Source organism: Cavia porcellus, unplaced genomic scaffold (genome assembly GCF_034190915.1).
Source record: "Cavia porcellus strain 051 isolate PalLab524CR breed Dunkin Hartley unplaced genomic scaffold, mCavPor4.1 scaffold_21, whole genome shotgun sequence".
Classification (NCBI taxonomy): domain Eukaryota; kingdom Metazoa; phylum Chordata; class Mammalia; order Rodentia; family Caviidae; genus Cavia; species Cavia porcellus.
In genome coordinates this window covers 25305645-25331256 of record NW_026947504.1, presented here as the reverse complement: position 1 = coordinate 25331256, position 25612 = coordinate 25305645, and the positions used below count along the sequence as shown (strand labels likewise).

Here is a 25612-nt window from a genome sequence, read left to right as displayed (position 1 = left end):
GGCCCCTAAGTATAGGCAACTAGAGAATACCTCATTCGTGATCTCAATGCAGTCATGGTTTGTCTGACCGAGCCCAGCTATCAGTGGGGTTGCTAGGTTCAGGGTCCACATCACTTCTAAGTGAGTGTGTGGTTTTCACATAATGTCTCCAGATATTAATCATCTGGGCATTAGGTAGCTGGTATTGTCCCTTTTTCTCCTTTAATGTTAGCATTGAGTGTGGAATGTAAACTGTTAATTGTCACATAGTCACCTTGTCAGCCTCTACTATTAACAGGGCTATAGCTCAAGTGCTTGAAAACAGGGTGGCCAGCCCTAGGTGACAGAGTCAGGCCATTGGAAAGGTATGTCACCACTTGATGCCTTAATATCTGGGTTGAAACTTCCACTGCTATGCTGGTACAGTTGTGGATGTTCAGGTAGAAAGGCTTAGTCATGATTGGAAGTCCTATGCCTGATGCATTGGTGAGGGCAATTGTTTGATCTCTTCAAAGGCTTTTTGCTGTTCCCACTCAAATTACAGAGGTTCTTGTCTCCTTCCCTTTATGGCCTTATAAAGGAATTTTGGCAAGACTGAGAAGTTTAAGTACCCAGAACCTACAGAAACCTGTAACCTCAAGGAACTCTCAGGCCTGGTGTTTTGAACTAAGACTGAATAAATTGCTTGTTTTCTCTCAAAACTAGAGATGGGGTTGTCCTATGACAAGTAGAAACCAGGGTACTTAGCTTTCTCCTGGCAAATTTGGATCTTCTTTCTGGAGACTTGATAGCCTCCCACAGGAGAGGAAGGAGAAATTGTGTCCCTTCTATGCATCCTTTCTGTGTTTGGCTGACTGACAGCAGGTCATCCACATGCTGGATTAATATACAACCATGTTGACTTGCAGGGAAAGTCTTCAGGGCAGTGGCCAGAGCCATGCCAAAAATGGTCAGGGAATTTCTGAACCCTTAGGGCAGCCTTCTACAAGTCAGCTGGCATTTGTTGCCATTTTCTGGATTTTCCCACTGGAAGGCAAAAAATTGGCTGGCTCTGTGGGGCTGACAGATCTGGAATTCCAGACATTTTGCTAGTTGCTTCGGTGGTTATGAGCACCAAGAGAGTGTAAAGGTTTGAACAACTGGGTATGAGGTAATGATGGTCTGGTTTACTGTTCACAGATCTTGGACTGGCTGAAGCCATCTGTGGCCTGTTTTTGGAGGGCAGGAGGGGTATGTTCCAAGGTGACTGGCAAGATGACTTGCAAGGTGAAGTAGATTGGAGAAACTAGAAATCTAGAGCCCTTCCAGGTGCATTTGGATCTCAATCTGTGCCTTGCAAGGGATGAAGCATTGTCTTTGGGAATTTGGCTCTGCCCCTTTCTTTAGCTCCATAGTCACTTGGAGGTGTGTTCTGGGCCGATCCAGGTGTATTGTGTTCAGCCCATACCCCAGGTACCTCAAAGGGAAACCCCTGCCCCTGTTGTGGCCTCTGTGAGACTGTAGAGGGCCACTCTTCACCTTGGAAGATGATAAGAGTCATGATTTTTGTTTTTGATCTTTGTAAACTTAAAGCAGCCCGTCCATGGGAGGTGAAAGTAATCTGGGCCTGAAGCTTTCCCAGTAAGTCTCAATCCATTAAAGCCATGGGACAGTTGATAAGGTGTCGGAATTTGTGGATGACCTCCTGGCCGCCTAAATAGGATTTTTAGGGCAGCATGACAGGGTGGCATGTTCAGTTGCTCATGGTTCCCACTGTGATAGCCTGTCTCCACAAGAGGTTGGGTCATTATGAAATGTTCAGTTTCACTGTCCACCATAAGTTCTATAGGCCAAACCCTTACATTCATTCAAACCATATGCTCCTGGGGACTTAACAAAACAGTCTTCCCTTGTCCTCATGTCTTCCCGTTGGTGGCCAGTCCTATGACATCATCTTATGGATCTTGTGTGGCTTCTGGTACGTAGGACTAGCTGGTGTCACTCCTGGACTGTGCGTCCTCCATTCTCTTTTTCAGGGTGGAGGTGGGGTGGGGGAGAGTTTTTTCTACCCAGGATGGATATTCATTCTTCCAGTGTCCACAGTTGGGGCAGTAAGCACATTGGTCCCAGTGTAGCTTTGTTCCCAGCATGGGGATAGGAAGGTCCTTCTGTTGACCTCCCTGAAGGCCTCATCCTCTGGCCCTAGACATATCCTTATGGGGCTGTCCTGATCATTCTGTCACAGTGGCTGTCAGCAAGTTTGACTTCTTTTTTTTATCATGCAACTCTCTTCCCAGTGAGCCTCCTGGTCTTGGTTGACAAACATCTTGGTTGTGACTTCTGACAATTGGTTGGTGTTCATTCCAGTGGAACCCTCCAGTGTCTATGACACTCACCAGCTGTCGATTGTCACCTGCTTCTGAGTCACAGTGTATACAGACAGAACACTTCACATAGCCTTTCATAAGATTGGTTCTGTATTTCTTCTGGCCCCTGGAGTATCTCTGAAGTGTTACTCATGTTTACAGTCCCCTTTCCTCCTTCCTGTGTCCCCTTTAGCACACCTCCTGGTGCCATGATATTGAGGAGAGCCCTCCTTCCATGTTCGTGTACCCCTGGGGATCAGGAGAGGTCCTGAGAATTGGTTGTGGGCATAAGCCACAGGACCCAGTGTTCTGGCCAGAGCACTGCCTTCCAACCATTGTAGGGCAGCTTGAATAACCCAGTGGTGTTCCTTGGGGTTGGACAGCCTTAGGAGGAGTACCGGCTATTGGTCCACGTGGACTGGCAGGTCTGGATAATGGACTGCACCAAGTCCATTGTTGCCTGGGTTTTCTCAGGATATACAGGGGTGGGATTCTTCCAATTAACAAGGTCAGTACTGGTGAAGGATTGATAAAACAATTGTTCCCCTCCTTGGATCTGCTCCTGTGGGTCATAGTAAATGAGCCCTTGCCTCTTGAAGCAGCATCTGCATGGCACCTTGATGGAGCCTGAAGTGGGCCGCTGGAGGGGCTCTCTTGACAGGCGTTCACAGGCAGTAGGGAGTGAGGACAGGCAGCTCAGGGGAGGCCTCAGATGACGCTGGGAAAGAGGCAGCTCCCCAAGGAGCTGATTGGTTGTGGTAGAGTGTCTGCAGCAGGGGACACAGGTGGCAATGGCAGCAATGGATACTGTAGTTCATATACTGTGGGTGGAACTTCTGCTTCCCTAGATAGAATTGGTTTGTTTGACTTTGGACAACATTTGAAGGCAGGTGTTACCCTAGCTCATCACTCTGCAGTTCTCAGTGTAAGCTTTCAGCCAAGGTGGTTGGGATGGGGCCAACTCTGCCAACAGTCAATGTAAGGAAACTGGTCAGGGTGACTAGGGTCCCCTGCAACAACCTTGAACACTTAATTGATTACCAGCTTATCAGGAACCACCCATTGGGCCAGGGCCATCCCATCCCAAACAATGACCAGTCAGTTTCACAGAAGGTAGGAATGGAGCTTGCCAGAGTCAACACCATAGTGGCGTGAATGTCTCTTTTAAAAATTCTTCAGGGTACACTCACACTGAAGGGAGTCTGTTTACTCTACTTTCCAGCCTTTTGCTCCCTAGCAGACAACCTTCACACGCGGAAGGGAGGAGGGGAGAGGATGGGTTTTCCATTGGTAGGGCCACACACTTACTTCTAGGCGCTCAGAGGTATTTCAGGTCCTCCTGGCACTGGCAGAGCGCTGTGGGCCTTAGTCACATGAGAGTTGCTACAGAGCCACAGGTGGGGACTTGACACTTGCTTTGTCTCCACGGTCAGGTCAGAACCTTGCTGCTGTCTTTCACATTAAAACACAGACACACAAGCCTCCATCCGGCTGTGGGTTCGGTCCTTGTTAAAGTACTCTGAATGCTGGTATTCCAGTCCCACGCCCAGTTCTTGAGAGCTGTGGTTTCAATTTCAGTGAAATTTACTCAGGCAACTCTGAGAGGTGACCAGTCTGTCCTTTTGCCTGATAAAAGGCAGGACCACCGAATTGAACCCAGTCTCACCAAATCTGACAGCCTCCTGGTCCCATCTTGGGCTCAGGCCTTGGCGTATCAGGAGTGCTGACCTTTTCTACCATCAAACAGTCCACTGGTGCTAGGTGAGGCTACAACAAAGGAGGTAGAAATGCACCGTCTCCAAGTCCCAGCCATGAGCTCCAGAGACACTGTGGGATTTTCATGTAGAGAGATGGGACACAGAGAGGTTGATCTCAGAAACCAGCAGATCCTGGCTATGAATTTATATCTAAAGACTTGAGTGCTGAGCAACTGCACCTTTTTATTCAATTTTTGTGTCTTAGTCTCCCATATGTAGGCATACACTCAACATTTTACAGGCTTGTTACATAAATTAACATTCTGCTGTCTGGTTAGAGGTGATTTATGTTACAGTTAGCTGGAACTACACCTTCAACACTGAGGCCAATAGCACTACACTGTGAAAGAGTTCCCCCTCCCCGACACAGTGGGAGGTCCCTGCCACAATGTAGCATTTAATTTTGTGTGTGAATGGATATTACTTTTAAAAATCATATTTTGGGGGATGATTAATATATAACTTTTAAATGTAGTTTATCATTCTGACAAATGTGTATACTCCATATATGCACCCTTTCCCAGTTACAGTGTCGAACATGACCTTCCCCTAAAAGTTCTTTGTGACCAATTTCCAGTTATCTTCCTACTGTTCAGGTTAACAGTGGAACTGATTTCTGTTACCACAGCTTAAGGTTTTGCTAACTTGAGAACTTTATACAACTTCAGATCATGTTCATTTGTTCAATATGTGTTCATTTGTTCTTGATTTCTTCACTCAGTTTGACAATCATATTTTCCTGTGTATCAACAATTCATTCCTTCATGAGGACTGAATGGTATTCTGTTGTGTGAATATACTAATTTGATTTTCTCTTTTCTTGTTAATGGGTACTTTGGTTATATTCAGGTTTTGGATATTGTGAATAAAGCTGCTGTAAGCATTGATTTACAAAAATCAGTCTGCAGGCATATTTTTACTCCCTTAAGTAGTGACCTAACAGCTGACATTGACAGACCATAAGGTGGAGGTATATTTTATCATATAAGAAATTGTTAAACTTTGTTCTAAAATCATACCATTTTATGCTTCCATCAGAAATTAATGAGAGCGCTGGTTGTTAATCTTTATGTTGTCAACTTTTAATTAATTGTTAGCCATTTTAGTAAGTGTGAAGTGATATTTCGTTATAGTTTTAGTTTGTATTTTTCTAAATAATGTTTTTAAGACTACTTCATATACTTATTGGTTGTGTATGTTCTTTGTGAAAAGTGCTTGTTTGTATGTCAAAAATAGTTGTCTTTTTCAGTCATATTTCTATACACATAAATACGTCAAACTATTTCTCTCATTTTGTAGTATTTGTATTCATTTTCTTAGCTGCTTTTTTCTGAATGACGGTTTTTAATTTTGATTAAATTCTATATATTTTCTTTCATGTTTGGTGATTTTTCTGTCTTCTAAGAAATTTTGCTTGAAGGTCACAAGACTGTTTTTTAGGTTGTTCTAATATTTGTGTGTGGATCTATAATCCATGTCAGATAATTTATGAATTTATAGTAGGGTTCAAATTCACCTTTTTCTCACATAAATGTGTGATTGTTCTGATGTATGTATTAAAAACCTTTACTTGTCTCTGTTGAATTGACTTAATATCTTATGAAAAAGCAATTGATTGTATACGTGTGGATCTATTTCTGGACTTGATTGTTTCATTCTTCTGCATATTTACCTGTTTCTATGGCCATTCCATGTGATTTTGATTATTGTAGTTCTCTTCTAAGTCTGTAAGTTAAAAAATATATATTTTTTTCTTTTCTGATCTTGTTTATTCTAGATTTTACATTTTGATATCAATTTTAGGAGTAGCTTATCATTTAAAAAAGCCTACTAGTATATTATTGTGTTGGTTCTGTAGATCAGTTTGGAAAGAATGGATATGCTATTGAGTTTTTCAGTCTGTTTTTTCCCATTTATTTGTTTCTTCTAAATTTATTTCAGAAATATTTTGTGTTTTCAGTGTGCCTGGCATTGCATGTATTTGTTACTTTTTAAAACATTTTAATGGTATTATAAATCCCTCCCCCATTTTATCTTCCATGTGTTTGTGGCTAGAATTTGATTGTTGTGTATTGACCTGGGTTATAATCAATAGATCCGTTTATTTTTCTAGTAATTATAATTTCTTTAAAGATTTGATAAAGTTTTCAACATGTGCAGTCATGATGTCTGTGAATAATTATGGTACCTTCTCTTCTTTGATTTTTTTTCCTTTTGCATGTTTTACTGTCCTTGTTGCACTGGCTAGTTATTTTTCAATACAGAATTTGAGCACAGACATTTCTGTGTCACTCCCCGTCCCTCTCCAGTCTCAAGGGGAGAAGAGTTCATTGTTTCACCGTTTAGAATGTCATTAACTGTAGACATTTTGTAGGTCTTTTTTTTAGTAGACTGAAGAAGTTCTTTTGTTTTTCTGGATTAATGAAATGTTTTTAATCACTAATGGGTTGAATTTTGTCAAACATAATTTCTTGTTTGTTGAAGTAATCATATGGGATTTATCTTTTGTGAATTTGATAAATTGATTTCAAATATTAAATCAGTCTTATATTTCTAATATTCAGCTGTGATTATTATTGAACTTTTTATGTGTTTGATTATGTTTTGTGACAATTTTTGTGTCTGTATTCATGAGAAATATTGGTCCAAATTTGTTTACTTGAATGTTTTATCAGAATTTTATGTTAGTTTTGCTGACTTCACAAATTTATTACTTGTGTGTTTTTGAAAGAGTTTTCTAGGAGCAGTATTATTATTTTTTCTTGATAAAATTTACAAGAGAAATCATCATTATGAGAAATTTTAGTTGTAGTTTAAAAATAGTTAAGCTTTAAAATTAAATACAAAGCTATTGATATTTTGTTTCATGTTGATTTTATATCTAGGTTAGCATATTTTAATGGCTGTCATAGTTATTTATTCTTGGAATAAAAAGTTTAGAACCATTTGAATATGTCTTTCATCCTTGCTTTTTAGTAATTTATGTATTCTCTTTATTCTTGATCATTTTTTGCTGGGAATTACCAATTGTATTTACCTTTTTTCAAAGAATCAATTTTGGTGTTCTTTTCTCTTTGGTGATCTATTTTCTATTTTATTTCTTTTACTCTCTGACTTTGGATCTCCTTTCAGGGCTATTGATACTTTTTTTCTGCCTTATCCAATGTGCTGTATTTAGTGGAATGTTTCATTCTTGAAACCATCCTATTTTGTTTTAGGGTCTCTTTGTCTTCTTTTTTTGTTGCTAAGGGTTAGTATTTTTCATTCATCTGTTGAGAATTTCTGTGCTTTCACTCACTAAGACTGTATTTTCCTATAAGCCTGTGGACTATTAATAATAGTTCTCTTAATTAAGCTAGATCTTACTTGATTTTATCCTACCTTGTTGAAGAGAAAATGTACATTACTGATTAAAAACTGAGTTGTTTGTAATGTAAGCATTTAAAAGTTTATTTTCCTCTAAGTCTTGCTTTGGTTGCAATTTACTCTAGTATTCTGTTAGAGTTACTTCCAATATCCCTGGTGATTTCTTATGAAATTCATAAATACTAATGTTCAAATACTTAAATTTTCTAGTTACTGAATTCTAATTTGTTTTGACCAAATAAATTCTAATTTCAGTTGAGACATAAATTACAGCGTAGTATGATCTTTGTGAACATTGAAAGGAGACTATTCTGTAGCTTTGCATATTGTATTTTATAAATGTCAATTCAAGATAGTTGATGGTATTATTTATATCTAGTCTTTACATGCTTATAATTTTGTCAGATTTTATCCGTTAGTGTAAATGATTGATCTTAAATATTTCAACTATTGTCTTCTTTCTCTCTAGCTTTAATAGTTTTTGTTTCACTTTTAGATACCTAGTGATTTTTATATTTTCCTTTTGAGTTGGTACTTTTATAATTATGAGCTGGACTTGCGGTAAATTTGGGGATTTTTAAAATTTTGATATCCTTTTGATAATTTGAGGTGTGTTTGAAATATACGGTGACAGTTTTTATATAAGAAATTTATTATGGTTAAACATGGTTATTAACATCACCTCCAAATGCTTCTTTCTTTGAACACACTTATTCCATTGTTGTTGCCCCTTCCTGAGGCAATTCTGGAAGTCCACCCTCATAAATACCTTTAGTTATACTGTTGTCATGATTGCCTTGATAACCCGACGCCATTCAAGATGTTTCCTTTTAACAGTCATTTTGACTTTGGGGAAGAGCCAGCTGTGGCATGGTTGAGGATGCACTATAAAATCTTTTTATTGGGTGGAAATTGCCACGAGGTGTGATAAAAATTTGGTGAATGTTTAGATTAACAATTTATTATTGTAAAAACACATTGCCATTAATCCTCTTCAAAATAGTCAAAAAACTTTTTGCTTTGAGCACACTTGTCTCATTGGCAGTGTGCCTTTTACTGTAAGTTTTTAAATTTAAATACTTACTGGATTCTTTGGTCACCCCTGTATAATATCTTATGCTTTCTTAGTTTGCATAGTTACATTTTTCTATTCTCTTTCAGTCTGTGTCTTTATATTTAAAACTTGTATTTAATAGTATATAGTTGGTTCTTGCTTTTTATATAATCTGATAACTGTTGCCTTTTTTGAGGAAAATTTGTTCACGTCTTTATGTGTTTTAGGTATACTGTCTTGCTGTTTGTTTTGTTTTTGTTTCATATATCTTTTATTTTAACCAAGTAATGTTCCATTTTATTCTGTTGTAATTTATTTTCAAAAAACATTTTTTTTTGATACGAGGTATCGAAATCATGAACTAGCACCTGGCAGGCAGGCGCTTCTTTTCAATGTTTGATGTAAGTATTACACTGCGCATTATCATTTTTATTGTTGGCTATTTAAAATGACTATGGAATTGTGTTAATATGAGCTACTCTTAACAAATATGACTATTTTAAAATTTGTACCTGTTTCTTAATTACTTTAATTGACAAATAAAAATTTGTGTTATATATTTTACTTGTACATATGTTATACATGGCAGTAAAATTATTTCTCTTTAATAATTTATCTTTAAAGAAGTAAATACCAGGCCGGGGATTTAGCTCAGTGACATAAGCGTGGCAAGTGCGAGTGCAATCCCCAATTAAAAAAAAAACAAAAAACAAAAAAGAAAGAAAGAAACATCTTTGCATTGCTTATTATCCTATTCTTAGTTTAAAACTTCTTTCTAGGATCCTGATTTACTTTTCTTTAAGATAGTTTAAAAAATATTTCTTATTATTGCGGTTTTAAGGTGACTAGTTCTCAGCTATCCTTCATCTTTTTAAAAAAGTTTTATTTAAAGAGAAAAAAAGCAAAACAGAAAAAGGGCAGAAATAATACATAATTTCAAAAAAATTAAACGAAAGAAATCACTGGTTGATAAATGACATATTGTCCTCTTAGAAATAGTTGTTTAAGTTAGAAAATTAAAGCATACAAAGTAGACATTCAAATAGTGAGACTGCAAACAGTTGTGTTCAACGATCCAACAAAAACTTAGTAATATGGTTATCAATCCTATATACTTCAACATATATGCAGTTATATCCTTTGGAGCACTTTCTTTTCCTCTCTTTTTTTACAAAAATAATTACACCTTTTGGGTTTATTACTCTTACAGTTCTTATTACTTTTTGCATTAGTGACACAATGTGATATGTAATAAATATGATTCTTATTTATTTCACTTATGAGGACAGTCTCAAGTTGTCTCCTTTTACCTGTAAAGGCCTCAAGATCATCCTTTTTATAGCTGAGTAATATTCCATTATATAAAAATAGTGCATCTTTTTCATCCACTCTGTGGCATCTTGGTTGTTTCCAAGATTTAGCTATTACAATTGTGCTGCTATGAACATGGGTGCACATATATCACTGTGACATGACCTTTTCACTTTTTCTGGGAAAATACCCAGGAGGGAATAGCTGGATTGAATGGAACTTCCAATCCTAGTCTTCTGAGAAATCTCCATGCTGATTTCCAAAGTGGCTGCACCAATCTACACTCCCATCAACAGTGGAGCAGTGTTCCTTTTCCCCTGCAGCCTCTCCAACATTTGTTATCAGTTGATTTCTTGATGGCAGCAGTTCTTTCTGGAGTGAGATGAAATCCCAATGCTGTTTTAATTAGTGTTTCTCAAATGACCAGTGATGGTGAACATTTCTTCATGTATTTATTTGCCATTTGTATATCTTTATCTGAGAACTGTGCGTTCACCTCAGATGCCTATTTTTGGAGAGGGCCTGATGTGTTTCAGTTCTTTATATGTTCTGGATATACGTCCTTTGTCTGAGGGGTTGCTGGCTAAAATTCTTTCCCATTCTGTGTGTTTTCTTTTCACTCTGTTGATGATTCTTTTGAAGTGCAAAATCTTTTCAGTAATATGAGATCCCAGTTGTTGATTCTTTGGAGTGTTTCCTGTGCAGTTTGTGTATATTCATGAATTCTCTGCTTACCTCTATGCCTCCAAGACTTGTACCTATCTTGTCTTCCAGTAGATTTAGTGTTTCTGTTTTAATGTTTAGGACTTTAGTTTTGTGCATGGTGATACGCATGGATCTAGTTTCAGTCTTCGGCATGTAGGAAGCCAATTTTTCTCAACACCATTTATCCTTCATCTTTGAAGAGGTTTCTTTCACAACCCCCCCCCCCCCCCCCCCCGCCTTGGTGGAGGTAAGGATTGAACCTAAGGCCTCGTGCCTCGTGCATGCTAGGCAAGTGCTCTTCCACTGAGCTACTCTCTCAGCTTCTTACCGTTTTCTCTTTCTTTTCTTTCCTTCTTTCATTTCTTCTTCCTTCCTTTTAGAATTGAATTGTATTGAATGTACAATTCTAAGTGACGTATTTTTATCTTTTCCTTCCAAAGTGCCCTTCAGTTTTTTTTAGGATCTCCCTTGTTTCTCAAAAGAATGTAGTGCCTTATATTTCATGTGTAGTTTTTCTGTTTACTTTTTGAGATTAATTTAATTTTATTTTTTAACATTTTGATTATGATGTGCTTAGATTTAGTTTTGTTTGTATTTATCTCTTCGGGGATTGCTGAATAAAATTTGTAGGTGCTTTTTTTGTTACCCCCACTAAATTTAGGGGATTTTCAAATACTAATTTCTTCACTTGTATTTTTGCTTATTTTCCTTCATTTCCTCATTGGACTCTTAACAGCTATTGTACAGTGTAAAGTCCTGCTTTTTAATTTCAGTATCAGGTTTCTGGGGTCTGTTTCCTTTGACAACTTTATTTCCTGGCTGTGACTCATGTTTATTGCTTCTTTGCATATTTGGTAATTTTAGATTGTAGATTTTGTAAATTGAGTGTTGTTGACAGTTTATATTTGTGTCAATTTGAGAATGTTAAGTTTTTGTTGTTTTTAATAATAAGAGTTGATTTGCTTAGAGCTACGTTTAATTCCACATAGGCTTAGTGTTAGCCCTGCTAGTACCTGGGCCAGTCTACCACATCCTTGTTAGAGTGTGTAGTCTTTACCTTTAAGACGTACTGAATACCCAGGGTATTGATGGCGTTGCTGTAGCTGTCCTGGGCAGTATTGTGCAGCCTCCAGTGTCCGTATTCTCTATTTGTAGTCACTGTCTTCTAGGAGCGTTTCCGCGCACATGTGTAGCCAGCCTCTGCTCTTCTTTCCTGTCCCCCTGACTGTGAAACTCATTTGCTATTGGTACCATGCTCTACAGATTCCACTCACGTCAGCACCCCTAAACTAATCTCTGATCATTGTGTTGCCTGAGCCTCACCTTTTGTTTACTAGACAGGAGGTTGTCCCTAGGCAGTGGTGTTGGGTGAAGGTGGGATTCATGTTATATTTTTTTCCTCAATGGTCAAAGTCACATTTTAAGTTGGAAGTCTAGTGAATGTATATTGTTTTATAAAATACTCAGTACCCTTTTCCTTCTTTATTTTTAAAAAATAACTAATGCCCTGATTTGTTTTGTTTCTGTAATCTCTTTGGTATTAAAGTATAGAAACACAGAATAAAACTTAATTTATAGGAATCTGTGATTTAATTTCATTTGTCATTTACAAAGAGCAAAAATTTATTGCCTTTTTATGTGTTCCTAATTTCTAAAATGTATGTCTTAAAATTCCTTTAGCTAACTGATTTTTTTCCTTGATATCCTAGCTTCCTGGCAATATCAGCTCATATCACCGAGAAGATAATTTTGAAGACATGTTTTGCTGAAAAGACAACTGAGGAAAATTTTACGGATGGGATGAACACGCCTAGTAACTGACTAACTACTGCAGTTTGAATGTTAACATTACCCCGCTGGTACAGTTACCTAGTGATGTGCCTGTTCTCACAATACCCTGTTTCAGTGTGCTTGTTTTGATTAAAGAATTCAAAGTGGAGTACCGCAAACTTGATATGGATAATAAAAAGAAAGACAAGGACAAATCGGATGATAGAATGGCACGGCCTAGTGGTCGGTCAGGGCACGGCACTCGGGGAACTGGATCTTCATCATCTGGAGTTTTAATGGTTGGACCTAACTTCAGAGTTGGAAAAAAAATTGGATGTGGCAATTTTGGAGAACTGCGATTAGGTAAGACTACTTTATTCCATTTTTGGTAAACATTTTTGCAGGGGAAGATACTGTCTAATGAAAAAGGTTTGTTTAGTGTAATTGTTATGGTAGTTTTAAAGAATACAGATGTTGAAAATTTCTTGTGCATTTGTATTATCATTTGTAAGGAATTCCCTACTTTTCTTATAGATTCCATGTATATTCCATATATATATGTGTGTGTGTGTATAGGAATGTCTACTTTCTTGAGATGTACCCACTCATTTCCTGAAAATACTAGAAAGCAATTTAAAAGACCTAGCAGGCTACCATAGTTGCCATGAAGGCCTTTGAAATATCTTCTTTGGGGACAGTCTTCTAAATTCCTTTTTTCATATTTCAAAATATTTCGTTACTAATCACTTGAGTACCTCAGGTATGGCTTAATGTCAAGTTAATATATTGAAACTACATAAATTTTTTGAAAATTTATGTTGTAATTTATTCTTCTTCACTTCTCTAGTATATCTGGGGTGGGACTTAGGAATGTAAATTCTGAATAATGGAGTTTAAGAGTTTAGAATCGTTATACTTAGGGAATTTTGAGAAACACTGATTTAATTAAACCTCCTAATTTTATAGTTAAGGAAGTTGAAATGCAGTAAGAGGAAGTTAGTTGCCAGATGTCATGCAACAATTTAACGACAGACTCAGGATCAAAATCTAGGTTTTTTATTTCCTAGTACAGAAGAGAAATAGCTGTGTCCATTGAAGAGAAACAAGAACAAAGTTGGCATGGTTGTGTAGGAGTCATTCTGTAGGTATATGGCAGCTCTGGCCAATTGATCACTGAGGGTGAGAATGTCAGAAGCAAAAAAATAATTGACTTTATACTTTTCCTTAAATCCAACTCTGTTGCTGGAAATAAATCTTAATTGTTCACTCAGCTGCATGATTATAGTTGTAGTCTTGTGAAACACCCTAATTTGTTTCTTTCGTATTATTACTGTTGTGTTGTTAATGCACATGATATTTTTGAATTAAGCAAGCTAATAAAAGTAATGACATACTTTATAAATATCTTAAACATGGTAAAAGATTCTTGCATTTAGTGAGGAATCAAGTATTTGAAAAGGTGAGTGATTTACATTTTAGTTTTTGAAAAATATCATCAGATACTTTGAAATTCTTAAGCTGATTTTGAATTTGTAGTTAAGAGAAGCCAGATTATTTACTTGTTTCACTTTGAGCAACATCCATCTAGTACTTAACACCAATGATGCCATAATGTAGTCATACCTTGGTACTCAGCTGCTTTGAAACTTAGCAGATTTGGCACTCAACACATTTTAATGTGCAAATTTTGTCCAGATGCTCTATAGGTAAAGTAGATACTCTATAGGTGTTGATTGCCTTATGACTTGCTAAGTCTTATTAACCCAAACAGCTTGGTAATTGTCACACCTCTGAGAACCAGTTAACAAGTATCAAGAACTGGAAAAACATCCAAATGGTCCCTGCCGTAATGAACACACAAGTCATTTAAGTAGTCAAGTCCTTTGGTTCTTCAGCTTTATAGTGGGATTATTTTTACTTCCTAGGTTATTGTGAGGATTAAATATAGGTGATGAGGTAAAAAGATAAGCACTATATCTGCGTATACTGTGGCTATTTTTATTCAAAATTCATTTCATATACTTTATTTCAAGATAACTATGCATGTGTGTATGTGCATATGTTTGAATATATGTATGTTTGTACTCATGCAAATCTGGTGGGCCATTTTAAGCAGAAGACTAGGACTATTAACAGCTACTGAAACTATATTACCATACATATTGAAAAAGCAATAAAACATCCCTTTCTTATATAGTCTGTGAATAAGCAAGTATAGGAATAAGATCACTCTTACTTATCTAATCTATGAGTCTTTATTATATATAGAGTATATATAATATCAATAAATGTTGATATATACTCAGTATAATCAATATGCTAAAAATACAATATGCATTTGTGAAAAGTTTATTTAAAAATTTTTATTGAATAAAAACACAAAGGAAAAGCAAGGTAGTAAAAATACTACACTGTGACTTCTGGCTGTCCTCCAAAAGTCAGAATGACCATTTACCGTGAAAAGTTAATGTTTTGAATTGAATCAGCCACAATACAACTAATGATACTTAGAAAAGAGAATATCCAGAGCTGCTTCTTAAAGTGGTAAGAAGAATTAGATAAGTATGTTCAAAATGAGGTGGAGTACTTTGAGGGAGATTAATGGTGCTACGTCTTTTACCGTAATAAAAAAAAAATGACAAATTCGCTGTATTTTTTCAGTCATGACTCATATGTTTGTGATATTTATGTAAATGCATCAAATATTATTTATATGTATGTTTGGTGTAGATTTGTGTTTTAAAAGTGTACACATGCATAAATGTATACAGATTTAGATTAATCATTTTGTTTTTTATTTGTAGACTACTAAAGGGTAATTTTACTATTCTTTTTCGAGGTCCTAAATCGTTTTTCTGCTTCAAAAGTTTTAAGTATTACTCTTTGTATACCTGGTTAAACAAATTCTAATTTTAAAAGTTGTTTGGATTCTTAAAGTACTTTCTCTAAAGCCACATCTTGAACATTTGATTCCTGGTATTGAATTTTTTTGAGATTATTACTAAGTAAAAAAGAATACATGACATGCATGTTCTTGGTAAGTGGTTTTCAACAATGAGGCTATTGGTGGTTTAGACTGGACAGTCTTTCTGGTTTTGATAGAAGGCCGAAACACTAGGGCATTAAAAACTTCAGCCCTCTTGGGCACCAAGTAAGAACTCAAATTCTATACATGACTTAAAATATCCCTCTATGTCCAAATGCCTGAGGAGACAATGTTATTATCTACTTTTAGAAACTACTCTTGGGGCTGGGGATTTAGCTCAGCAGCATAAGTGCCTACCTGGCAAGCTGGAGGTCGTGAGTTTGATCCTCAGTCCCCCCATACCTCCACCAAAAAAAGAAACTACGCTTACAGATGATTAGTTTTTAAAACATGATTATGATACTAAAAGAATTTGTGCACATTTAAATTTTAAAAATTAAAATGTGCTATATATTTTTCTTGCTTTTTTTTTAAATAAGGTGATACATTTTTGGTTTCTTTTTATTTTTATGAGTTGGAGTAAGGCTTGCTTTCCTAGTATAGATGATCAATGGAAATGCCTAGGAATGTTTTTGATAGATGTTGAATGAGATCAAACAGAGCTGGCTAAACTCTAGAGTTACAATGTTTTTTTCAATGTCGTGTTTAGGCAACATACCCATTCTGGCTGGAAACTGCTTCTCCTTGCATTAGCCAGTTGCTAGGGAAGGACTCAGGAGGGAGCATGCCTTTGATAAGCAACTTTACCTTCCTGTCTGGCCCACACATCCAAGAGGCAATATTACTTTGCTTATCATCCCAGGGCCAGTTATGTAACTGGAGACCACCTTTGTAAGCAAAGGTCCCTGCAGTCACAGAGACTAACAGTCCTAAATTGTTTGCCCTGCCCTGCCTTTTTTTTTTCTTTTTTTGCTGGCAATTCCAGTGCAAACCTTGGCCTGAGTTCTTCTTTCCTCTTGTCTTTGTCACCTGCCCTAACTCTGTGGCCCTGCGTGGCACGCAGTGTCACTTCTTCTTTTAAGACTTAATGAATATAATAGACTTCCCTTTCTTGGCCTCTTCTGTGTCTTGTGTCTAGAGTTAACTACCACATACAAAAACACAGAACAAGGATGTTATATATTGTTTTAAGAATTACCTTTCTGAAATAACTGATATTATAACTTTTGACATATCAAAGTTTCCCCACAGGAATTTCTGTAACTTCTCTTACTTAAGTTTTTTCTCTTTTTATTACTGTACAGCTCATAACTCTCTAATGTTTGTCAAAAATTTTACAGGATTTATAATACATATCATTACATTTGCAGATTTGGACTGAGAAATCTGTTGGAAATGTGTTTTGAAGTTGAATTCAGCTGACTAGCGTCGCTCTACTTAGCTTCCTCTGTTGTTGAGATTCCCTCTGTAGACCTCCCTCACCATACACACAGCCACATACTTTGTACATTTGTTTTCTTTGTGTGTGTAACATGCAGATTAAAAGCTAACTCTAAGACTATGGGTATGTTGGATGACAAAAATGCATTTATATCATTGTCTAGTCTTTGCTGTTCTTTATGACTGTCACTCCTAAATTAAAAATTGTAATGTTCAATTGTCATTAAACTTTGTAATGTTCAAAAAAAAGATGATGCTTTTAAAAGGATTTAGTGGTTTGTGCTGTGATACACAAATATATGAGAGGTAGACAAACGACCATATTAAAAATCAATAAAAACAGTACTTTTAGAAGTACTTTATTTAGTTTGGTGCTGTGGAATCTGTCTTTAATCTAACTTTTCACCTTGTTAATGTTTTCTCATCTACATGTACATCATATACAAATAGTAGGAGAAGGTGATATCTTGAGGAATTGCAAATTTCATCTTTGAACTCTTAAATCAGAATTATTTTTTTCTGAGATACAGAATAATAAAGATTGTTCTTTATGGAATGTCATAATCCACTATAAACTTACCAGAGGAAACCTGTATTTTTATATATAATACACAAAATGCATATGAAGACCACATGTAAATATGGAACTGATTGGTTAAGAATATAAAATATTCTTTAATAATTAAAATTATATAGATTCAGTGAGTATCTGACTAGAGCTTAACATTAAATACTTTGATACTCAACTATTTAAGGTCCAAAAAAAATTAAAAAGAGGCCCACTGATATGAAACTTTGCTTATCAAGTTCTATTGCGATTTAACTACAGCTGTTTGAAAGGAGGTTATGGTATTATGCAGAAAAATTGCATGTATTAATGATTGACTGTTCAGTTTTCAGTAGCCAAGGTAACCAAAATTAATTGTTTTTAATAGCTAAAAAATCTTTTATTCTTCTATTATGTAGATTAAAAAAGTAATGCAAGCTAATTGAAAAAAATTAGATTGTAGAAAACATAGTTTCTTTTATTTAATTTACATATAAAAGTCCTCATTTACCAATTGCTTCTAAAATTCTCCATGATATTCCCCTTGGACTACAGATTTTGACCAATTGGAATTTTCTAGATTATATAGCCAATACCAATGGTTACTGTAATTCATTTGAATTATTTGTTAATGAGTCTAAATATTTAGTAAATCTGTTTACCTGCTGTTAGCAGGTAAATATTTTTAAAATAAAAATATTTTAAACTTTTGAAAATATTTTGTGTGATTGAATCTGTAAAACCTTGTGATTGTCTTTACTGCTTATGGTCAGGAAGGCTTCCATATGTTGGGTGATAGATATGTTTTCTTGTTCTATAGCTTATATTTAATTGTAAAAATATTTGGAATTAATTTTGTTTTAAATCAATTTTGTTATTAGATAAAGTGCTAATATTTTTTTTCTTGAAGCGTAGATAACTAGGTGTCAGAGCCAACTGTTTAAGCACATGCATGTGTGTATATGTATGTGTATGTGTGTGTTTCTTTTCAGGGATAGTGATTGAACCCAGATCACCAGGCTACTTCCCTAATCATTTTTTAAATTTTCGGACAGTGTCTCACTAAAGTGTCTAGATGGCCCTAAATTTTACCAATTTTCTGCCTCAGCTTCCTGAATAGCTGGGAATACAGATATGTGGTATTATGGCTGGTGAATAATGTTTTTTGTTTTATTATGTTTTTAATATATTCTATTTTAAAAATATATTTACTAGATTGAATATGAGCATGTGTAGGAGTAAATAAAGCACCCAAACTGATAGTTGGAGAAAAATTTTGTATTTGTTTTTGTATAGGACTTCTGACTTTATATTTTATTTATCATGAATTTGACTGTTGATTACCCTGTAAATTGAATGAAATTATTTAACAAAACCAGAACCTTTCCATTTTTTTAAGTGGGATAATGGATTAGTATCATCTCTGAACCTAGGTGAAATACCAGGAATATCTTTGAGTTGATCTTAAATTTAAATATTTCCTTATTACTGAGGGGTTGTTTTGCTTAATAATTGGAAGCACAGACCTTTGTTTCATTTAAATGCATTATGTATTTTCCCTTCGAGTACGGTTTACATAATTAATCTAGCATTTTTTCTTTCTTTTTCAAGGGAAAAATTTATACACAAATGAATATGTGGCAATTAAGCTGGTAAGTTCATATTTCTTTTTAAATCATTTGCATTTTAAATATTTTTATTTTTTATTTTGATATAATGAATTGGGATTTATTTGAAAAGAAAAAAAAAATATATGTATCTTGCCTGTTTCTTATTAAGTCCTAGTACTATCGTGCCCTTCAATGTCAGTGTTTTTCCTAGTGTTAAAAACTTGGTCTTTTACTTTGAAAATTAATTATAGAATTGAATTTTTGAATTTTAGCAGTTTTTAATTTAATTTATATAGACAAAAATTAGCAGAATTTCTCTTTGTGACAAATTTAACCATTTTGAATGAAACATGTTTCCTTAGTATTCAAGATTTTGTTCTTGTAAAAATACACTTCCAAGTGGTTTCTGAACTTTTTTTCTCTTTATAACTGTGCTAATGCAGGCTATTTGTTGCTTTACTTTCTATTCTGAAAAGCTTGATTTTTGGGTGTGAGATAGCAGGGAAAGTAAATTCCCATGACACTTTCTGCAGTCCTAAGTGTGCCCATTATGATGACTGTAAGGTAGAAAGATCTCTTTTGGAGTAACTTAGACCTATGAATTAATTCTTACAAGATACGCTTTGCTGTGGTAAGACGTTCTGGCTTACCAGCCACATTTTCTTGAGGTTGGCGTGGCTTGGTTTTCTCAGTCTATTTGGCTTTGTTACCATTGTCCCTGCTAGTATAACAGTGAAGTGAAAATTGATATATAAAATAGAGATGATTAGAGGAAGAGGCAAGTGGCGTGAAATAGAGAAATTTTGAGATGGAATGGAAAACTCAAGCTTCACTGCAACAAATGCTGTTTGACTTCACTTGGAAATAGAGATGCACAACTGAACAGGGGAGGTGGCTCAGTGGCAGAGGGCCTGCCTGGCAACAACAAGATCCTGAGTTGATTTTTGGCACCAAGAAAAAAAAAAAAAAGACAGTTGCACAGGAGGATTGTGGCACTCACAGGAGAGACTGGCTGCCTGATATGTGTGGATTTACCTAGATGAATCTTCCTCGGTTTCAGGGTCTAATTCTTAGCTTCATATACAAAATGTGGTTAGGTGCTCTCATCAAGATGGTCAGTGTTTCTTAGTATTGCAGTCTTTGTAATCAGTCACAAGGATCACTTGACAGAAACATATTTCTTTAAGAGTTAATTGCAAATTTTTAATGAAATATGTTACTGATGCAGGTCCAAAATGCCCAAATTAGTATAAATAATGTTTTCTTTCTTTAGGCTGAGCTACACAGAACATTAAATTAAAATCAAAGTGTTTCTTATGACATGATATCAGGATAAGGGGAGTTAGCATACATGAATCAGAGTAACAGAGACCCAGAACGCAGGGACTGGATGAATGACATTGCTGATTTTTATTTCTTTGGAATTCTTCCTTTTGCCACGTTGTAGGCTAATACTTACACAGTAAGTTGTTGTGAGCACCTTCACTTGCAGGAGCATGGCTTATATGCAGACATTATGCATCTCACAGGCTAAGGCAGATAAACTACTACTGTGTCAGGCAGGAGCATTGCTTCAGGCTGGTGATGGCAAACCTCTGAGAGACCAAGTGCCCAAGCTGCAACACAAAGCCCACTTATTTATTGCAAAGTTCCAGCACTGCAATTAAACCTGAATACTGAGGTTTTAGTTTAGAAAAAACAACTCATATGCTTGGCTTGCGCGCTGACAGAAAGGGCTCTGTGTGCCTACTGCAGCATGTGTGCTTAGGTTCACCACTGCTGCTGCATGCTTGAAGTGGTGACCGTTAGCTCCTGTTATTTTGAAATGTGGAACATCTTGCCCAGACTGGTGCCTTAGTAAACATTTATTATACATTTTCCAGCCTTATGTGAATGCATATATCACTTTTTTAACAAATTTACTTTGTGTTATCTTACTATCCCTTTGTTTTTCTGTGTCTTTTTTTTTTTTTATTTTTTGGATATTGGTCCTTACCTTGAGTTGGCTGTTTTTTATATATATATGTATTTTTTTTTTTTTTTTTTTTGGCCTTTTTCCTTTTTATCGGTACCGGGGATCAAACTCATGACTGCCTGCTTGCAAGGCAGGCGCTTATGCTGCTGAGCTAAATCTCCAGCCCCGAGTTGGCTTTTTTTTAAAAGCACAATAATTAGTATTACATATACTAATTATTATTACTCACTGTACATTGAAGTGACTAGATCCATCTCTTTAATACTTAGAGGTTGAAGTATGATATATAGTCACTTTTTTTCTCAAATTGATCTAAATACATATAGAAGGACAGGAAAATTTTTATGTAAATTGGACTATAGTTTAGCACTAAGTTTGCTATTTCTGCATATTTTTTGTTTGTAACTGTTGTATCTCATTGTAATTTGATTCAGATTCTTCATATACTTTTAGTGTTGGTTTTTATACTTTGGTATAAATAAAGGTGTTACATCATGACGTCATGTTGACATTAAATTTCAGTAACTTTCAACTCTTGCTTCTTACAAAAAGTCTTACATTCATCTAATGTCCAGGTTTAAGTCAATAGTTTCTTTTAGGGTAAGTTGTTAATTTGTTCTCAGCTACCACCTTCATATCTTCTTCTTTGTACCTTCTGCTTTGTACAGCTACTTGTCCAATGAATAATGGAACTGTCATTTTGTGTGTCTTTTGTTATATGATGATATAGTAAACTTTTATTGCTAGTAATGTACTGGAATCAAAGTGAAGTCACTAAATCAGATCTTGGTTTGTATTTTCTTACCTAGAGGGTGTTAGTGATTGAGTATGGTATATACTCGAATTTCATTTGTAATTATGTCTTCAGGTTCTGTATTTTCAGATAGATAACTGAAGCATTATAGGTAATACTGTACTCTTTGAAAGGTACTATTTGAAGTAGTTTATGTCTATTATGAGAAAGATAAAATTTTAACTTTATTTCAGTTCCTAGATAAGGGAACTGAAAAGTATAGAATGGTTAAATAACTTGCCAAAAGTCACACAAGTAGAGGAAGTGTTTGCATGCAGGATTCAAACCTAGTACAATTTAGTTTTAGTCTTACTGTACTGTCCTGCCTCTTAAGAAATAAACATACTGTTTCTATTATAATAATCCTTATGACTATAAATTTTCAAATAGGATTTTAATAGTTCCTTATTTGAAGTCTTTGTCCTAGGTTATCATTTTATTATGATGTGTCTTGGTATATTTTTCCTTTTAGTAATTCTATTTGGGATCCTCATTCTTCTGCAATACCATATGTTATCCGTATCAGTTCTTCAATATTCATAGTAATTTGTCTCCCATTATTGCTTATGTTCATTTTGTCTTCTTGTCTTCCTGATATAAAATACATATTGGATCTCCCTACTGTGTTATTTATGTCTCTTTTATATTTCCTATGTTTTCATAAAACATTTTGTATAATTTTTCTGTTTACCTTCCACTTGTATTCTCTTTTGTTGTTTCAAACTGTGGCAAACTGCACTTTATTTTCAAACAAATTTTTCAAAATTCTGTTTGTTCTTTAAATTTTTTTATTTTGTTAAGTTTTCCTATTGGGGGGGTCGCCGTTACTCTGAGGAGAAGATTGTCAGTATTAGGGTATAAAAATGCAGAGCAATAAAACTTTTAATTTGGAGAAGCAGAACCATACTTTGAGGAAGCATGATCAGCGTCACCACCAGCAGCACCACCAGTCACAGCCACAGCAGCCGCCATCACCACCGATACTTGCAAATGGGCAACAGGCCAGCAGCCAAAATTCAGGTTTGACTATTGACCTGAAGAATTTTAGGAAACCAGGAGAGAAGACCTTTACCCAGCGTAGCCCGTCTCTTTGTGAGCAATCTTCCCCGGATGTCACTGAGGAGGAAATGAGGAGACTATTTGAAAAATATGGGAAAGCGGGAGAAGTTTTCATTCATAAGGATAAAAGCTTTGGCTTTATCCACTTGGAAACACGAACCCTTGTGGAGATTGCCAAAGTGCAGCTCGATCATATGCCCCTCTGTGGAAAACAACTGCGTGTGCGCTTTGCCTGCCATAATGTATCCCTTATAGTTCAAAACCTTCCTCAGTATGTGTCCAGTGAGCTCCTGGAAGAAGCCTTTTCCGTGTTTGGCCAGGTGGACAGGACTATAGTTATTGTGGATGATCGAGGAAGGCCCTCAGGAAAAGGCATTGTTGAGTTCTCAGGGAAGCCAGCTGCAAGGAAAGCTCTCGACAGGTGCAGTGAAGGATCCTGCTAACCACATTTCCTCGGCCTGTGACTGTGGAGCCTGTGGACCGGTTAGATGATGAAGAAGGACTTCCAGAAAAACTTGTTATAAAGAACCAACAATTTCACAAGGAGCGAGAGCAGCCATCTAGATTTGCACAACCTGGCTCCTTTGAATGTGAGTATGCCATGCGCTTGGAAGGCACTTACTGAGATGGAGGAGCAGCAGCAGGATCAAGTGGACCGCAGGATCAAGGAAGCTCGTGAGAAGCTGCAGATGGAGATGGAGATGGAGGCTGCTCGCCATGAGCACCAGGTTGTGCTGATGAGGCAGATTTGATTAAACGCCAAGAAGAACTTCGGAGAATGGAAGAGCTGCATAACCAAGAGGTCCAAAAACGAAAGCAACTGGAGCTCAGGCAGGAAGAGGTGCGTAAGCGCCGTGAAAAAGAAATGTGGGGGCAACAAGAAGGATTCAAGGGAGCCTCCCCAGATGCGAAAGAACGAGAGATTCGATGGGCAGACGGCTATGGGAGGAGCTATGGGCGTAAACAACAGAGGCGCCGTGTCCCCTGCTCCTGTGCCAGCTGGCACCCCAGCTCCTCCAGGATCTGCTACTATGATGCCGGATGGAACGTTGGGACTGAGGCGACCAACAAGTGAACGCTTTGGCCAGGCTGCTACAGTGGAAGGAATCGGGGCAATTGGTGGAACCCCTCCTGCATTCAACCGTGCAGCTCCTGGAGCTGGATTTGCTCGAAACAGACGTTTCCGATACGAATAAAGTTGCAGTGTCTAGTTTCCTGAAACCTTTAAAAGAAGGAACCCTTTTGGACTAGCCAGAATTCTAACTTGAAAAAGTGTTAGGGATTCCTCCCAGTTAGGTCTTCCCTGCCTGGTACTACTCTAAGGGAGTATGCTGGAGGCAGAGGATAAGGGAGGGGTGATAGTTAATAAATCAGTTCTGTGTGGTATATTGTTTAATCAATTTCTGTGTGCTGTATTCCTGAAATTTCAAATATAATTAATTGTTGAAGGCCTGGGGCAACCATGACGATGGTTCCTTGGAGTCCCGTTAATCTTGGTCATTCCGGTTTTTTGTCCATTGTGTGTTATTTGCTTTCTACACCCCTCACTCCAGAGACACTGCCACATATACCAAAAAACCCAAACATCTCCATCTCCCAGTGACCTTAGCCCCATTTCTCCATTTGCTCCCAGATGAGGATTCAGGCAAATGTCCACAGAGGTCACAGACAGCTTATGTGTGTTCTGTTATATCCCATATATTATCCTTTCATGTAGTAAAGACATTTTCTCTTAGAGATTTTCATTTTAGTGTATCTTAAAAAAATTCTTGTGTTAACTTGCCTCCATGTTTTCCTTGGGTAAGAACATCCTTTTGTGTGCATGATGTTGCTCTTCACAGCTTTTCTTAATAGGCTTAGTACAATCTTGGGGACAGGGTTGCTCTATGCTGAAGGTCTGACAGTAGCTCTTAGCCTTGCCTATCTTAGATAAGTATGCTGTGCATTTTTATTGGTGTACCATGTTTGATTTATCCCTGATACCTTAAATTTGGAGTTTTCTGAGAAATGGAGCGGTAGTACAGCATCAACTTATTAAGGTACATTTTAAGCCTTTAAAAAGGAAAAGTTTGCCTATTGGTTCTTGTTTAGATTTTGTTTGTTGCTCTACTACAGTTTTTTTTTTTTCCTGAAGATACTTTTCACATTTAATATTACAGATATCCAAGAGCTGTGTTACTGATACTCGTATTGATATATGAATCTCAAAACCAGGTGAATGAATAAAATTCACACCCACACGTATGAAGCCTACATTATGTACCATTTGGTTGAAATCCAACCACAGGGTAAAGCTAATCCAAAGGGAGTAAAAATCAAAAAGTGATTGTCTCTGTGGAAGAGATGATAAAAATGTTGTGTAGCTTATTGGTCATATTGGTTGTAGAATGTGTAGTTAACAAAGCTAAGGATCTAACATGTAAAACTGCCTTATACAGTTTACGTTTCTTTAATTTACAGCTCAATAAAAAATAAGATTGAAATTTGCATATTATCGTCTTTGTGCTTTCTTATTTTTTTTGTACCAAAGTTGCATGCATGGCAAGCATATGTAGTGCCACTGAGCTATAGTCTCAGCTACTCTTTAGTTTTCTGAGTCTTCACATTAACCTAGAATTTTTACATCTGAAATGTACAATTAAGAGGGGAATATCCGGGAGTAGAGAAAAATAATGTAAGGGCCCACATTTCTTTAGTTGTGAATCTTAAGAGCATATTTTCTTCAAGATCAAAAGGTCAAACGAGATTTCCCTAATACTTGATTTAATAGTTACTTACCTTATGTATAGCTATGGGTAACATCAGTTTAAAATTGAAGAAAACTTAATTTTTATATGAATCTTAAATAAGAATGCCAAAGTAGTGTTTATGTTATATAAGAATTGACACTAAAATCTGAAACATTTGTAATTGGGACCTAGTGATTTTTTAATAACTTAAATGTCTTTTTAAAATTTGTTTCTTTGTTCTTTGCT

The 25612-nt window shown here is 36.2% G+C and overlaps 1 protein-coding gene and 1 pseudogene across 9 annotated transcripts in view; both read left to right on the top strand.

Moving 5' to 3' along the window:
• Csnk1g3 (casein kinase 1 gamma 3) overlaps positions 1-25612 on the top strand; it is a 109226-nt gene that overhangs the window by 30747 nt on the left and 52867 nt on the right. For all 9 annotated transcript variants that reach the window (XM_063232440.1, XM_005007009.4, XM_013141076.3 and 6 more), the window contains exons 2-3: positions 12227-12650; positions 18812-18852. In XM_063232440.1, the coding sequence (XP_063088510.1) occupies positions 12473-12650; positions 18812-18852 (219 nt within the window). In that variant the 5' untranslated portion in view covers positions 12227-12472. The remainder of the gene's footprint in view (positions 1-12226; positions 12651-18811; positions 18853-25612) is intronic.
• Positions 18860-25609, top strand: LOC134471941 (non-POU domain-containing octamer-binding protein-like; annotated as a pseudogene).